Here is a 15,270-nt window from a genome sequence, read left to right as displayed (position 1 = left end):
TCATGAAAATGAATATCAAAGAGGGGGACTCTGACCGGTTAGGAAGAAGGCTGCTGCTGCTGCTGCTGCTGCTTCTGCTGGTTCTACTCCTCAGTAATTCAGCTGGGCCTTGTTGTAGCGCTTCTTACAGGCACTCGAGCGCCCTGCGATAGAAAGCTGCCCCAGCGCTCATTAGCATTTGGCCCAAAGCCCTTGGGAGCCTTTAAGAGATCTGGAAGGAGGCCTGCTTTCTTCACCGATTCCTTGCCTCACTCCCTCTCTCTATCTCTTTCATTCTTTTTTGAGTTTTGCCACTGTTCCGCATGTGGCACCCTCTCTCTCCCTGAGCCTCTTTTCTCTCTGCTGTTGAAAGAGAAGCTCCTGCGTCAGGGACTGGCTGTGCCCACTTAGTTTACCTCGGTGAGGGACGACCTCGCTTATTCTTAGAACTCTTCTGCCTGAGGATGAGCATGAGGATGTAAGTGGTGTAGCTTTAGATAAGTTCAAGGTATTTTCGGAAAATGGAAACAAGGGGTGATCCCATTGTTCATCCAAGGTCATCGTTCAAGTTGGAGAAGTGCACCCTGAATGTGTAGGGGAGAACATGTTTTTAGGATGTATATGTCGTTAAACACATTTGAGTAGAAAGTGCTTTTGGTCATCTTCTCGTGTTCCCATTACAATCAAAATAAGCTGACAGCAATCGGGCAGAGATGACTAAAGACCCCAAAACTTTTTTTACTATAAAAATATTTTTTCCTGTAAATGTTTTCACTTTTCAAGGCTGCTTTTGTCAGTACAGATGCCAGTTCACATCAACAAGTGTACATGTTGGAATAAGCCTTTTTAAATATTTGAGTATTTATGAAAAGCTTGTGCACGTGTTTTGTAGCTTTATGTATGTTGCCCTTTGGTATTTCACCTCTTTGTTGAAATTCATGAAATTCACACCTATATTACTTAAATTGCCTGACCTACAGAGAGTGGCCAGGCTAAGCTACAGCCTCCACATGGTGGGGTTAGTTTTAACACTGTTACAACTAAGACCCTCAAAGTAAACAATGAGAGTAGACCATGCCCTCCTATTCAAACTTAAAACAGCTGTGAGTGTGTACGGCAGTGGGCATAACCTAACACTAGGTAAAATATGACGTATTTTTATGTAGTAATAAAAGTTTGAATGAAACTTGCTTCTCTTATTCCCATAGCAACGGCGTCTACGAATTTGAGCAGATATTTCTCGGTTCACGCGAAATGCAATTTGTTCCACAAAAGTAATCCTTTTCATTGTTTTTCACTTATTGAATAGCTTCCCACTTTCCTGAAGGGCGGCATTCATAAGGCTTCGTGACACCCCCCGCAGGTCTTTTTTGACAACGGACATAAACCTACATGTCCGTTGTCTTGAGAAACTCATGTAGCCTTATGAATGCTGCCCTTCAGTAAGGTGATTCCCCAAATTGTATATAAAATTCACAGAATTTAGGCTTATATTATTTCACTTGCCCAACTTGTAGTGAGTATATAACCAACTAACCGTGAGAGATGACCAGGCTCAAGTACAGCCTCCACACGAGGGGGTTAGTTAGAAGTGTTACAACCAAGTAAACAATGAGAGGAGAGTAAACATTGTCCCTCATTCGCCAGTGTCTTCCTACGTTTTTTTTTTTTTTTCTTGAATTTATGAGTAACTATGGTAAATGAGCCCCATAGTGAGAGTAGTCCGTGTCCTCTCTTACAAATTGAAAACATGTTTTTATGCACGTGTTCATCAAAAATGAATGTAAACAATGTTTCATATTTTGATTTATTTTATAGCAGGTGTTTTTATGTATGTAGCTTGAAAAGTGTGGTTCTAATAATACAGAATGTTATGTAGTTCATTCTGTTGTGCTTAAAACCGTCACAACTAACCTGTTACAATGAGCCTTGGTTATGGGGTGAGTTGTAACATTTGCCTGGCACTTTTGACCGATTTGTTCATCAACATTCGGTGTGAGGAACAATGAATATGCCACAGAGGGATTAGCGTTAGCACTAGGATGCCTTATGTTATAGTCTGAGGAGACCCGAGCTTGCAGCTTAACCCCCCCCCCCCCCCCCCCCCATTATTTGCATGTGTTTTGTTCACTGTTAAAGAGCTGCAAACACTGACTGGCTGTGATGGAAATGCACTGATCCAACAGTCTGATTGCCTTTTCTGTTCTTTTTATTTTTTTTTCTGCATTTTTCCCTCTTCCCTCTCTCTCTCCCTCTCTCTTTGTCTTCTATACCTCACTTTTCTCACCCCCTCCCCCTTTTGATGTCCTGCATGCTACCCCTTTCTCTGTAGCTTGAACTGGCGATTGAAAACCTCCACAAGTCTGAAGGGATTGCCTCTCACAAGAGCAGCCTGCTCAACAGACATGTAAGTCATCCAAGAAACTTTACTTAAACACAGAGAGAACAAAGGGAAGGCCTGCTGCTTCTGTAACTCTCCGCTAAGCCCCTCCCTGCTGCCCCATGCTTGACGACTGTCTTACAGTTCCTCCCTCCTGTTGCTCACTATTAAATGCACCTTTTCAGCTCTGTAGGAATGGCTTTGATGGGGTAACTGCTTAGATACGTATGGCTTATCTTTGTTCAGCATGCAAGCTCTTACCTACTGGGCATCCAAGGGTCCTGAAGATTGATTCGGTTGGCAGATTGAAGGGTTTCAGATCTGGTTACATCTGGCCAAGTCTAATTGTGGTAGAAACAGGAGGATACTTACAAAAAAGAGCCAGTCCACATCAACTCACTTGGCGCATGAATGGTCATGCCATGGATTTCCATAAAAAAACAAAAAAAAACAAACACGGCACCTATTGGGTCATTCCATGCCAACTCGGCTAGAGCCAGTCCAGTCACATCATGAAAAATTCAAACAAAAGCTTCAGTTTTGTTCCTGCAACCATGCAAATTCTCATAGTTATGCTTCTTCAGTTAGTTTCCTAGGTATGAATTTTTAAGTTGGCCCCTGCAGATTCTAAACCATTAGGACAGGGGTCGACACCATGTGGCTCCGGAGCTGGCCCTTTTACTGCCCTGCCACAGGAGAATTAGATCTGTAGGTAATAATAAAATAATCCTCCTTTACAGTAAAATAAAGCTCTGCTGATCGTTCAACACAGTTTAACAGTAAATGGTCTTAAACGCTGGAGTTAATGTAGAACTGCTGATTCACCCTTTAGCCCTGAAGACCAGCGCTGGTCACCATAGCAACACAGACAGTAATCTCGCCTAGCTAGTAGCCAACGAAACGGCAAAGACAAAGATTTAAGAACATAACATAATTTAGAGATGAATGGACGTTTAGTTGCGTTTATAATCATACCAGCTGGTATCCTGACACGTTTAATCTGCAATGAGAAACTATCAAACCCTAAAGTTGTGGGGCTGAAGTCGCTTCTCATTCACAGCTTCTTGTTTGAATTTTCCCGTCCAGGTGCAGCAGTTACATTCAGACACCTGATGCGAACGAGAAGCTGACTTGTAAAAAGTTGAACGTTGAGAGACATTTAACAAGAAACTTTTAAATTTGAGGAAAAATTTCTTGCCAGGGATGTGAGAAAAGCAGCTATGTTTTTATTATATTTATTGGCCTATAGAAGGACATTAGCACATACTGAGACATATTTACTGAAAAGATGGTAAAACAATTCAATCAAGTTCAATGAATGGATATAAAATGTGGCTTGATGAAAGGTTGTGGTTTGATTTTTGTTGTCGGAACAACGTTTGGGTTGCTGACTCCTGGAATAGGACAAACTTTAAGAATTTGTAACTGAAACACTAAATGGAACTGGAATTGCACATGGTTGTGTGAATTAAATTGAAGTTTTTGTTTTCTTTTTCATGACGTGACTGGACTGGCTTTAGTTTATTTGGCATGGAATGACCAACAGGTGAAAGTGCCTCAATGCATCATGACTCGTCTAACAGAAAGAGCCAACAGCATCAATTGTGGAGTGTTATAATCAATACAATTTACTTCAGTAATATTCAAAACGATACGCACCAATTTTTTGATACATTTCCAATATACAGAGCAATACGCTATATTTCCAAAAGTATTCACTTACCCATCAAAATCATTGAACTCAGTTCCAATCACCTCCATGGCCACAGGTGTATAAAGCCGAACCCCTCGGCCTGCAGACTGCTTCTACAGACATTAGTGAAAGAATGGGTCGCTCTCAGGAGCTCAGTGAATTCCAGCGTGGTGCCGTGATCGGACGCCACCTGTGCAATAAGTCCAGTCGTGGAATTTCCTTGCTACTAAATATTCCACAGTCAACTGTCAGTGGGATTATAACAAAGTGGAAGCAACTGGGAATGACAGCAACTCAGCCATGGAAATGGTCGGCCACGTAAAATGACAGAGCGGGGTCAGCGGATGCTGAGGGGCATAGTGCACAGAGGTCACCAACTTTCTGCAGAGTCAATCACTACAGACCTCCAAACTTCATGTGGCCTTCAGATCAGCTCAAGAACAGCGTAGAAAGCTTCATGGAATGGGTTTCCATGGCTGAGCAGCTGCATCCAAGCCTTACATCACCAAGCCAATGCAAAGTGTGGAATGCAGTGGTGTAAAGCGCCGCCACTGGACTCTAGAGCAGTGGAGACGTGTTCTCTGGAGTGACCAATCACGCTTCTCCATCTGGAAATCTGATGGACGAGTCTGGGTTTGACGGTTGCCAGGAGACGGTACTTGTCTCACTGCATTGTGCCTAGTGTAAAGTTTGGTGGAGGGGGGATTATGGTGTGGGGCTGTTATTCAGGAGTTGGGCTCGGCCCCTTAGTTCCAGTGAAAGGAGCTCTTAATGCTTCAGCACCAAGAGATTTTGGATAATTTCATGCTCCCAACTTTGTGGGAACAGTTTGGGGACGGCCCCTTCCTGTTCCAACATGACTGTGCACCAGTGCACAAAGCAGGTCCATGGATGAGCCAGTTTGGTGTGGAAGAACTTGACTGGCCTGCACAGAGTCCTGACCTCAACCCAACAGAACACCTTTGGGATGAATTAGAGCGGACACTGTGAGCCAGGCCTTCTTGTCCAACATCATGTCTGACCTCACAAATGCGCTTCTGGAAGAACGGTCAGAAATTCCCATAAACACACTCCTAACCCTTGTGGAAAGCCTTCCCAGAATAGTTGAAGCTATTATAGCTGCAAAGGGTGGGCCGACATCATATTAAACCCTATGGATTAAGAATGAATGAGATCCCAATTTCATATGCGTGTGAAGGCAGATGAGCGAATACTTGTGGCACTATAGTGTGCGTCAGAACATCATGATACTGAGAACTGATCTGTTGGAACAGACAAAAAAGCCCCAGTTCAGTGTTTCCCACCCAGTGCTGCTCTAAATCCAGTTAAACAGGGCTAATTATGCTCTCTTTGTAAGTAAATATGCAGTCGGTCAGGGTTCTCTAACCCTTTAAGACTGTTTGGCTCTTCATTGTAAATCGTGATTATTCAGTGTATTGTTGTTGCATTTACTTTGATATATAGAGGAGCTGGAAATTCAAAGATTTTTATTCTGTTGTTGTCACATAAGTCACACATCACTTGTGCTTTATTGTTAAACACAACAATAATAAGCTCTTACTGGTCCAAACCGCACTCTAAGCTTGTGCAGTCGCTCAGAAAAGACCACATCCAACAATGAAAGAAGTCTCATGCATGTTTTATGCAGTGATAGACAAAACGGTCACATAATTAAAAAAAAATAACACTGAATACTATCATATTGGCCACCCCCCCCCCCCCCACACACACACACACTCTGTTACAATCTCTCATTTTCACTCACGTATGGTTGTATGGAAAAGTCTGAACACCCTCAGTTAAATGATTTCTTCAGATCAAAACCACGTACAAATGGCATTTTTCTGCAAATCTTGGTGCACAATTTCTAACATAAAATGAAAAGCAAAAACACAAAGCATTTATTATACTAATGACTGTGCATTGAAATGTTCAGAAGTTGTCTTAACTTATTTTCATTCAGGACATAAAACATCAAGTAACCAAGTGTTCATAAGCTTGTGAATACGACTTGCTGTTCCCTGCGTTTAGCACACCTGATTCACCTCATAAAGGGCTTGATGGTTATCTCATGATATGTGGGTGAGCGCTAACATTTAAACTACGCTCTTTGGGGGTGGTCCCGGACAGGGATTTGGAAACATTTGCTCTAGATCTCTATCCAAAAGGGCAGGCTGGAAGCTGGCAGTAAAGCATGATTTGCCCCTGGTTCCAAGCCTCTGTTGTTGAGCTATCTGAGCTGTTCTTCGTCACCAGCTGAAGTGTCTTTTATTGTCTCCATGTATTCATAGATTGGAAATTCTGCCCACCTGTTTACAAACGTTTACAAACATGGTTAAATACCCTTTAATTAATGGGCCAGCTACAGATCCTCACAGGTGTGTGTGTGTGTGTGTGTGTGTGTGTGTGTGTGTGTGTGTGTGTGTGAGTGAGAGTAGGGTATAACGTGTGTCACCTTTTCAAACCGCCATTGAACAATTATGCTGTCAAGCTCCTTAGCCAGTCCTGTGTGTTTCTAAAACAGGCAGGGTTTTCCATGACTAAACCATCTGCTTGGAGGTTAGGCAACTTTCAGAGGTTGGAAGATTTGACCGTGTGTCATCATTATCACAATACATGAGATCACAATGCGTTTTAAACACAATATGTTTAGAGGCAACGCATTGAATATGATTCCTTTTACATACAACGGTTCAACTGACAAAAATACATTTTTAGCATTGTTTTATACACGGCTGTAGTTCTTCACATTTCTTTTAAACAGACAGAAGCCGAGAGCTATTTTATACATGCTTTAAAAACATGGATGATGAATAATGTGTGCATAAAAAAGTATCCATCTATCCATCCATCTATCCATCTATCTGTCTATCTGTCTATCAATAGATATAGTTGTATACATATATAGTTTTATAGTTTGTATACCTGTCTATCTATTGGTACATTCTGTCTGTCTGTCTGTCTGTCTGTCTGTCTGTCTGTCTGTCTGTCTGTCTGTGCAACTGTCTATACACCTATGTATCTATCGGTACATCTGTCTGTCTATCTATGTCTATTTCTCTATACATCTATCTATGCGTCTATCTATATGTCTATACATCTATCTGTCTATACAGCCGTCTATCTATCTATATGTCTATTTATACGTCTATACATCTATCTATACGTCTGTCTATACGTCTATTTCTCTATACATCTATCTATGCGTCTATCTATATGTCTATACATCTATCTGTCTATACAGCCGTCTATCTATCTATATGTCTATTTATACGTCTATACATCTATCTATACGTCTGTCTATACGTCTATTTCTCTATACATCTATCTATGCGTCTATCTATATGTCTATACATCTATCTGTCTATACAGCCGTCTATCTATCTATATGTCTATTTATACGTCTATACATCTATCTATACGTCTGTCTATACGTCTATTTCTCTATACATCTATGTATACGTCGAATCTATATGTCTATACATCTGTCTGTCTATACAGCTGTCTATACATCTGTCTGTCTATACATCTATCTGTCTCTCTCTATTTGTCTATACAGCTGTTTGTCTATACGTCTATTTATACGTCTGTCTTTACATCTATCTGTCTGTACATCTATCTATCTCTCTATAAATCTATTTGTCTATACAGCTGTTTGTCTATACGTCTGTCTATACGTCTGTCTTTACATCTATCTGTCTGTACATCTATCTATCTCTCTATAAATCTATTTGTCTATACAGCTGTTTGTCTATACGTCTGTCTATACGTCTGTCTTTACATCTATCTGTCTGTACATCTATCTATCTCTTTATAAATCTATCTGTCTATACAGCTGTTTGTCTATACGTCTATATGTCCATCTATACGTCTATACGTCTATACATCTATACAGCTATCTGTCTATACGTCTGTCTATCTATATGTCTGTCTTTACATCTGTCTGTCTGTCTGTCTGTCTGTCTGTCTGTCTGTCTGTCTGTCTGTCTATCTGTCTGTCTGTCTATCTGTCTATCTGTCTATCTGTCTATCTGTCTATCTATCTATACAGCTGTCTGTCTATCTATCTGTCTATACAGCTGTCTGTCTATCTATCTAGTGTCTATCTGTCTATACAGCTGTCTATCTATCTATCTAGTGTCTATCTAGTGTCTATACAGCTGTCTATCTATCTATCTAGTGTCTATCTATCTATACAGCTGTCTATACAAGTGTATTCCTTATTACATAAAAAAGGTTTTTAGTATAAATGAATGTCCAGCTGAGCAGCTACATTAGCTCTGGCAGACAATTGTTTTAGAAGTGCACTTCCAAGTACTTTAGTAAGTGATAAGCTGTACAGCAGGGAGATGCAGAGTATGAATACTGAATATGAACAGATGGTATTTGCATTGCTTTTAGGCTTTCCTACACTTTTGCCCTTGTTTTATTTAGGTTACTTATGTTTTCACCGAAGGTAGGTTTGTTTGGCTTTGGGGGAAAAAAAACTTGAGTCATAGCTCAAACTTGAGTGTTGCAGACCTATAAACATTGGATCAGCATGAATAAATGCCTGATTAGCAACAGCAGGTTTTTGAACACATTTGGAGGAAACGCTTAGAGAATGCAGTTTTGTTTGCTTGTTTTGTGCAGGAATGTTTCTAATTCAGTATATTATTTTTATGCATTTGAAGATTGAAATCACAGGTGCAGGACAGAATTTTGGCTTCATAAATGACGTTAGCTTTGTACATTTAGCAACTATTTTGTGTGCGGAAATGTGACACTAAAAATATGTTGTTAACATCTGGCTGCTTTGGTCAAATTTAATGTCTTTTCACTCTAAAAAGTGATTCGAATTTTTGAAATAAGCCTTTTAAAAATTCTTAGAAAGGTTTGTCAGTTGTCATAAAATTCCAGTGTCCAGTGAGTAGCTGCACTTATTTATTATTTCATTTAATTTGACACTGCTGTTTTACTGGGGTATTGTGTCTGTTCCAACTTATTAAACCTAAAAAAAAAATCAGATGTGTTGTAATATATATATATATATATATATATATATATATATATATATATATATATATATATGTGTGTGTGTGTGTGTGTGTGTGTGTGTGTGTGTGTGTGTGTGTGTGTGTGTTTTATACAAGTATCTACAAGTATCACATTACTACACGTGCCATATCAGCGCTGTGAAAGACGTGCCTCAGCTCTAGGTGCTTCTTTTATATTTTATTGAGTTGTTTATGCACACTGGGCTGGGTGTTGGTCATCAGTTAGCAGCCCTAAAAGAAAAGGAGTCAGACGCTGATTATCAAACCTCTGACGTAGCGTGTCTGTGTGCTTGTTTGTGTGTGTGTGTGTGTGTGTGTAAATGTGTTTGTGTTTTTAGTTACAGTGGCTGCTGGATAACTACGAGATAGCAGACGGTGTGAGTTTGGCGCGGTGTTCCCTCTATCACCACTACCTGCGCCACTGCCAAGAGCAGAAGCTGGACCCAGTCAATGCCGCTTCTTTCGGAAAGCTCATCCGCTCAGTCTTTATGGGACTGCGCACACGCCGCCTTGGCACCAGGTCAGTCCCACACACACAAAAGTATTTCTGTTTCCAAAACATCTAATACCACTATGTTCATCACACACACACACACACACACACACACACACACACACACACACACACACACACACACACACACACACACACACACACACACACACATATACATATATATATATATATATATATATATATATATATATATATATATATATATATATATATATATATATATATATATATATATATATATATGCTGCATACCCTGTGAATAGACACACAAGTAAGGCTGTTAAAGTTATAGGTATAGTCATTGTTTGTGCATGTGTGTATCAGAGGGAACTCGAAGTACCATTACTATGGCATCCGTGTGAAGCCTGACTCTCCTCTGAGCCGACTGCAGGACGACAGTCAGTACATGGCCATGAGACAGCAGCCTGTCCACCAGAAACAGAGGTGAGAGCTTGTTTGTGTGTCTCTTTTTAACCACCACTGTTCGCTCCCTGCCAAGCTTTGATCCCTTTGATGTTCATTAATTGTATTTGTGCCTAAATGAGCCATAGAGTGTCCGACACGATGCAGAAGTATCGTCCTAGTGTCTTCTGTTGCTGTGATAAATGCCATAAACGAGCCCCCCCCCTCCCACAATCTGGCCTGTCTCTGTATCCCATCCCGACGGTCCCCTGGTTAGTGGCCCTGCCCTAGCATTGTATTCTCCTATCCCCTGTGGTCAGGTTTAAACCCCTGCAGAAAGTGAGCATGATGGGTGACGGACTCTCCGGCGGCTCTCAGCACTCCAGTGGCACGCCGGAGCAAAGTGTGGCTGCGCAGAGCCAGCACCACCAGCAGTTCATAGGTAATAAATACTAAAGCACTGACTACCACAGGCAGGACATAGGTAATAAATACTGTACAACCTAATACGACCAGAAATATTATAAGTAATAAACACTCCAGAGCCATACATATGTGATAAACACTGCAGCTTGCAATCCCATCGACAATATGTAGGTAATAACATTATGACATGCTATACCACCATTTATATGTAATAAACACTCCAGAACGCCATTTCACCAGTCATACATATGTAATAAACACTGTAGCATGCAATACTGTCAGTAATACATAGGTAATATGCACTATGGCATGCAATACTTGTAATACATGTCTAATAAACATTACAGCACTTGATTCTACAAGAACCACCAGTAATACATAAATATTGAGCATTACAGCGCCCAATACTGCCTGTAATATATAGGTAATAAACAGTAAAGTATGGAATGCTACATTAAAAACACGAAGTCCTAAGTTTTAACATTTGATCTACTAACTCAGAGCATGTGAACTGCCTATAGGTAAATTGGACCAATCAGAAGCAGCTAAGCCTTCATGTATTGTGACCTCATAACCACAACTTGCTGGTTGTCTAGCAGCCTACATTTAAAAGTAAGGCCTCAGAAAAAGTGGATATTCTGATTTCATGGCAAAAAACAGGTCTGAACATTAATTTCTAGACAGTAATTTCAATTTAATTTCAAACCTAAACTGGATATTTTCCCCAAATCGTATTTCCCTACACCCTGCTATGATGAGTCACTCACAGTCTAACAATATGTTGAGCCTCCAGTGGTACATGGATGGATGGATGTATGTATTGTTTGTTTATGTGCAGACATGTCTCATGCCCTGCCCCCGTTTCCCTCTCTGGACCTGGGCTCCTGCCCACTGCCTGAGCGCATCACCATGAATGACGTGAAAAAGCTACAGAGCATCTACAGGGACCACTGTGAGGTACTGTTCTCTCTTTCTCTTTCTCATTCTATTCTGCACTCTCTTTCTTTTGTTCACACTTTGTCATGGCTGGTTCCACCCAGACCTGCCTGAGGCTGCTCAGAATGCTGTACAGGACATGTTTTAACTTAATGCTTGAAGGGGAATTCCACTTTCTGCATAATACCAAGTCCAAAATACTCTAAAAGTTACATAATACTGAATAAAAGAATCTATAAATAACATATTAAGAATGGACAGACTATCCATGTACTGTGGGAACAATGTGAAGTTCGTGCATATTTGAAAGGCCTTTGTTTAGAGCTTGTCTTTACACATTATATTATTTAACAGGCTGGTATCTTGCTGTGCTTTTAAGACTGATGTATGTAAAATACCTCTGTTCTGATTGGCTGTTTTGTGTTGTGCCTCATGTTGTGCCAGCAGTCCAGAAGAAAGGACCAGGCTAAACCGCTGTAGGACGCATGGGTGGATATATATAAATGTGTAAAATGGGTTTTGTGACATCACAAAGACAGCAACTTCAGTTTAAGTCTTCTTTTCAGCTTAGTTTCCATATATGGACAGGCAAGCGTCTCGAGAACAATTTATTTTTGAACATTTACAAACTATGAATCAGTAAAGTGTTTTTTCACAATATGGGCCCTTTAAGTGAAGATGGGCGTTTTAAAAATGACTGATGGCTTCATGTCTCTCATGAGAAAACACATTCATACAAATATGACATTTTTCTGTATGCTCAGTTGCACATAGTCATTCATAAATTAATATGAATATATTAATATGATAGCAAGCATTACATTATGATGTAGCAAGTATTAAGGCTGGGAAATAGATGTAACAGTGATGTAAACAACGGGCCAGTAAAAAAACGAACAAAAATGAATTATATTAGAATGAATAGACCAGCTGACCAGCCCGCGAGCGCAGTGCCCAGTCGCCTTAGTCACACACCTGCCGAATGCGCAGCGGTCAGAGTTTGGCTAGGCCGTGCATTTGGCCGTGTTTGGTGCAGTTTCTCCGAGAGGGGCAGTTTGATGGTCTTGGGCCATCCCTCCCTCCCCTCGCTCTCTCTGTTCAGCTCACACCTTTTGTTCCAAAGCTCCTTTCATCCCTCTCTCAGTGCCTTTCCAGTCATGCCAATTAACCTTTCAGCCAGCGAGAGAAACACACATACACCGCCGCTCAGGCCACTCGTCTCCTGCCTTTGTCTGTCACCACTTTTTCTCTTGTCAATCAAGAACAGAGCTTTCTTCTTTCCTTTTTCGTTTTGGTTTTTTTTTTTTCGCATGTCTCTTATTCTAGACTTATGACAGGCATAGAGACGGATACTTTGTCTGTCACATTGTTCATAAACTTTCGATTTCTTTGTCATCTTGGAGGTTGTAAAGGCCTGCTTTCACTCCTGTCCGTCCAGTTTGTGGGAAAAAAGTGAAACTAAAACTACTCTTCACCGGCTTTTTTTCTCTGTTCTCTCACAAATTCTGTCATTTTACAACTATTCCCTGTTTTTTTTCCTGAGCTGAGAAGATGAAGGTAGAAAAAAAAAAAAAAACACTTGTTTGTCGAGCCGGGGAGTTTTCCCTTTTTTTTTTTTTTTCTCGAGTGCAGTGTTTGAACTGTTGCTGCGGCAACGGTAAACATGGTTGCCATAGCAACCTGGTGAGGAAGCCAAAACATGTCGTGTGATTGGTAGAGGGTGGGTGGGTTAGGTTTGCACTATGGGGCTGTGTAACTGGATATAGGAACAAGTGTCCAACCGCAGGAGAATCTCTGACGCGAGTGTGAACCATAGCGAATAGAGAACTCACGCCGTTCTCCAGGAATCCCCCACAATCAGTTATTCATCTTAAGACACTCAGTGACTGCTATGAAAGTGATGTGTAAATCGGATAGTTCTTAAAATGAGTAACTGACCCGTATGCAAGGTCTAAGGGTTTAAAGGGGAATTCCACCAATTCTTTCAAAATTTCTGCGTAAGTAGAGGTGTAAACAAAGTCGTTCAGACTGGTTTGATGTGAAATGGCTTCTTTATTCTTTATAGCTTTACCGTGGTGGTGAGAGGGAAGCAGGGGTCATCGTCTACAGTGTAAACATAGCCATTTTATTCACTGTACAAGCTATACAAAACCAAGCATGTGCCTCTCTATAGTTTAAAACCACATTTCAGGTCCTGCAAAACTTTCCTGTGTATGTCTCGTATGTATTGTACGTGGATGGTGTCACTTAGATTCTCTCTCCTTCAATTTGAAGATTATTTTTATCCCCACTAAGCTTGTTTGCCCAGCTCTGACTCATATTGAGGTCTTAAAATGATTCCTTTACATACACCATTTGCCTTAAACTTTCTTTGTGGCTCTTGTTTGTTGATGCTTATTGTTTGGTTGCTGTGTGGGTTCGCTAGCGGTCAGCACTGCTGTTGTAGGCCATCGCAAGGCCAGCTATGTCCTGATTATTGAGGAAATAGAGAGAGGAAATAGCTCAGCAGAGGTGGAAACAAAACTTGCTTACTCAGTCAGTCATGTGTACGTACACGTTCATGCATGCATGCTGCAACAACTCACTGCTGAAACCAGTGAATTTGATTTCAAAGCAAGATATGGCTTTAATGTAGAGCAGCTGTTTGAGCTCCACAGTTACTGAACGTGTGATATTGAGTGTGGATAAAATATATTTACCCTGCACACCTTGAGAAAAGCAATGTATAGAGGCATGCACAATAATGTAATGGCATATTTGTAGTTAGTAATCAGTGAAAGATTGCTTCTCTCTCTCTCTCTCTCTCTCTCTCTCTCTCTCTCTCTCTCTCTCTCTCTCTCTCTCTCTCTCTCTCTCTCTCTCTCTCCCCTTCTCTCTCTCTCTCTCTCTCTCCCCTTCTCTCTCTCTCTCTCTCTCTCTCTCCCCTTCTCTCTCTCTCTCTCTCTCTCTCTCTCTCTCTCTCTCTCTCTCTCTCTCTCTCTCTCTCTCTCTCCCCTTCTCTCTCTCTCTCTCTCTCTCTCCCCTTCTCTCTCTCTCTCTCTCTCTCCCCTTCTCTCTCTCTCTCTCTCTCTCTCTCTCTCTCTCTCTCTCTCTCTCTCTCTCTCTCTCTCTCTCTCCCCTTCTCTCTCTCTCTCTCTCTCTCTCTCTCTCTCTCTCTCTCTCTCTCTCTCTCTCCCCTTCTCTCTCTCTCTCTCTCTCTCTCTCTCTCTCTCTCTCTCTCTCTCTCTCTCTCTCTCTCTCTCTCTCTCCCCTTCTCTCTCTCTCTCTCTCTCTCCCCTTCTCTCTCTCTCTCTCTCTCTCTCTCTCTCTCTCTCTCTCTCTCTCTCTCTCTCTCTCTCCCCTTCTCTCTCTCTCTCTCTCTCTCTCCCCTTCTCTCTCTCTCTCTCTCTCTCCCCTTCTCTCTCTCTCTCTCTCTCTCTCTCTCTCTCTCTCTCTCTCTCTCTCTCTCTCTCTCTCTCTCTCTCCCCTTCTCTCTCTCTCTCTCTCTCTCTCTCTCTCTCTCTCTCTCTCTCTCTCTCTCTCTCTCTCTCTCTCTCTCTCTCTCTCTCCCCTTCTCTCTCTCTCTCTCAGGCTACTCTGGATGTGGTGATGAATCTGCAGTTCCACCTCATAGAGAAGCTGTGGCAGACTTTCTGGTATTCAACAGCGCCATCTAGTGACAGCACCACCACCATTGTCCCCAACAGGTCAGGCGCGGCCACTGTATGCTGGCAATGTGGCACTACATAAACATTTCATTCATATATTTATTTTAAGCATGTAGTTTTATAGGCATATTAGATTTGTGTTTATTGTACATGGCAAAAAATTCTTTTATTTTATTATTATTATTATTTTTTTTTAACCTGTAGATTTATCTGCAGTGCTCTTTACTGTGTGGTAACTGACGGCTGTATTTATC

At 41.2% G+C, this 15,270-nt stretch overlaps 1 protein-coding gene across 7 annotated transcripts in view; it reads left to right on the top strand.

Moving 5' to 3' along the window:
• rfx2 (regulatory factor X, 2 (influences HLA class II expression)) overlaps positions 1–15,270 on the top strand; it is a 56,189-nt gene that overhangs the window by 32,397 nt on the left and 8,522 nt on the right. For 5 of the 7 annotated variants that reach the window (XM_037535678.1, XM_037535680.1, XM_037535681.1 and 2 more), the window contains exons 7-12: positions 2,312–2,386; positions 9,427–9,608; positions 9,930–10,049; positions 10,328–10,449; positions 11,272–11,390; positions 14,940–15,055. In XM_037535678.1, coding sequence (XP_037391575.1) covers positions 2,312–2,386; positions 9,427–9,608; positions 9,930–10,049; positions 10,328–10,449; positions 11,272–11,390; positions 14,940–15,055 — 734 coding nt within the window. The remainder of the gene's footprint in view (positions 1–2,311; positions 2,387–9,426; positions 9,609–9,929; positions 10,050–10,327; positions 10,450–11,271; positions 11,391–14,939; positions 15,056–15,270) is intronic. The other 2 variants (XM_037535684.1, XM_037535685.1) reach the window with 1 other exon arrangement.

Source organism: Pygocentrus nattereri, chromosome 28 (genome assembly GCF_015220715.1).
Source record: "Pygocentrus nattereri isolate fPygNat1 chromosome 28, fPygNat1.pri, whole genome shotgun sequence".
Taxonomy (NCBI): domain Eukaryota; kingdom Metazoa; phylum Chordata; class Actinopteri; order Characiformes; family Serrasalmidae; genus Pygocentrus; species Pygocentrus nattereri.
The sequence above is the reverse complement of the archived record's forward strand: the minus strand, read 5'-3'. Positions and strand labels throughout refer to the sequence as shown.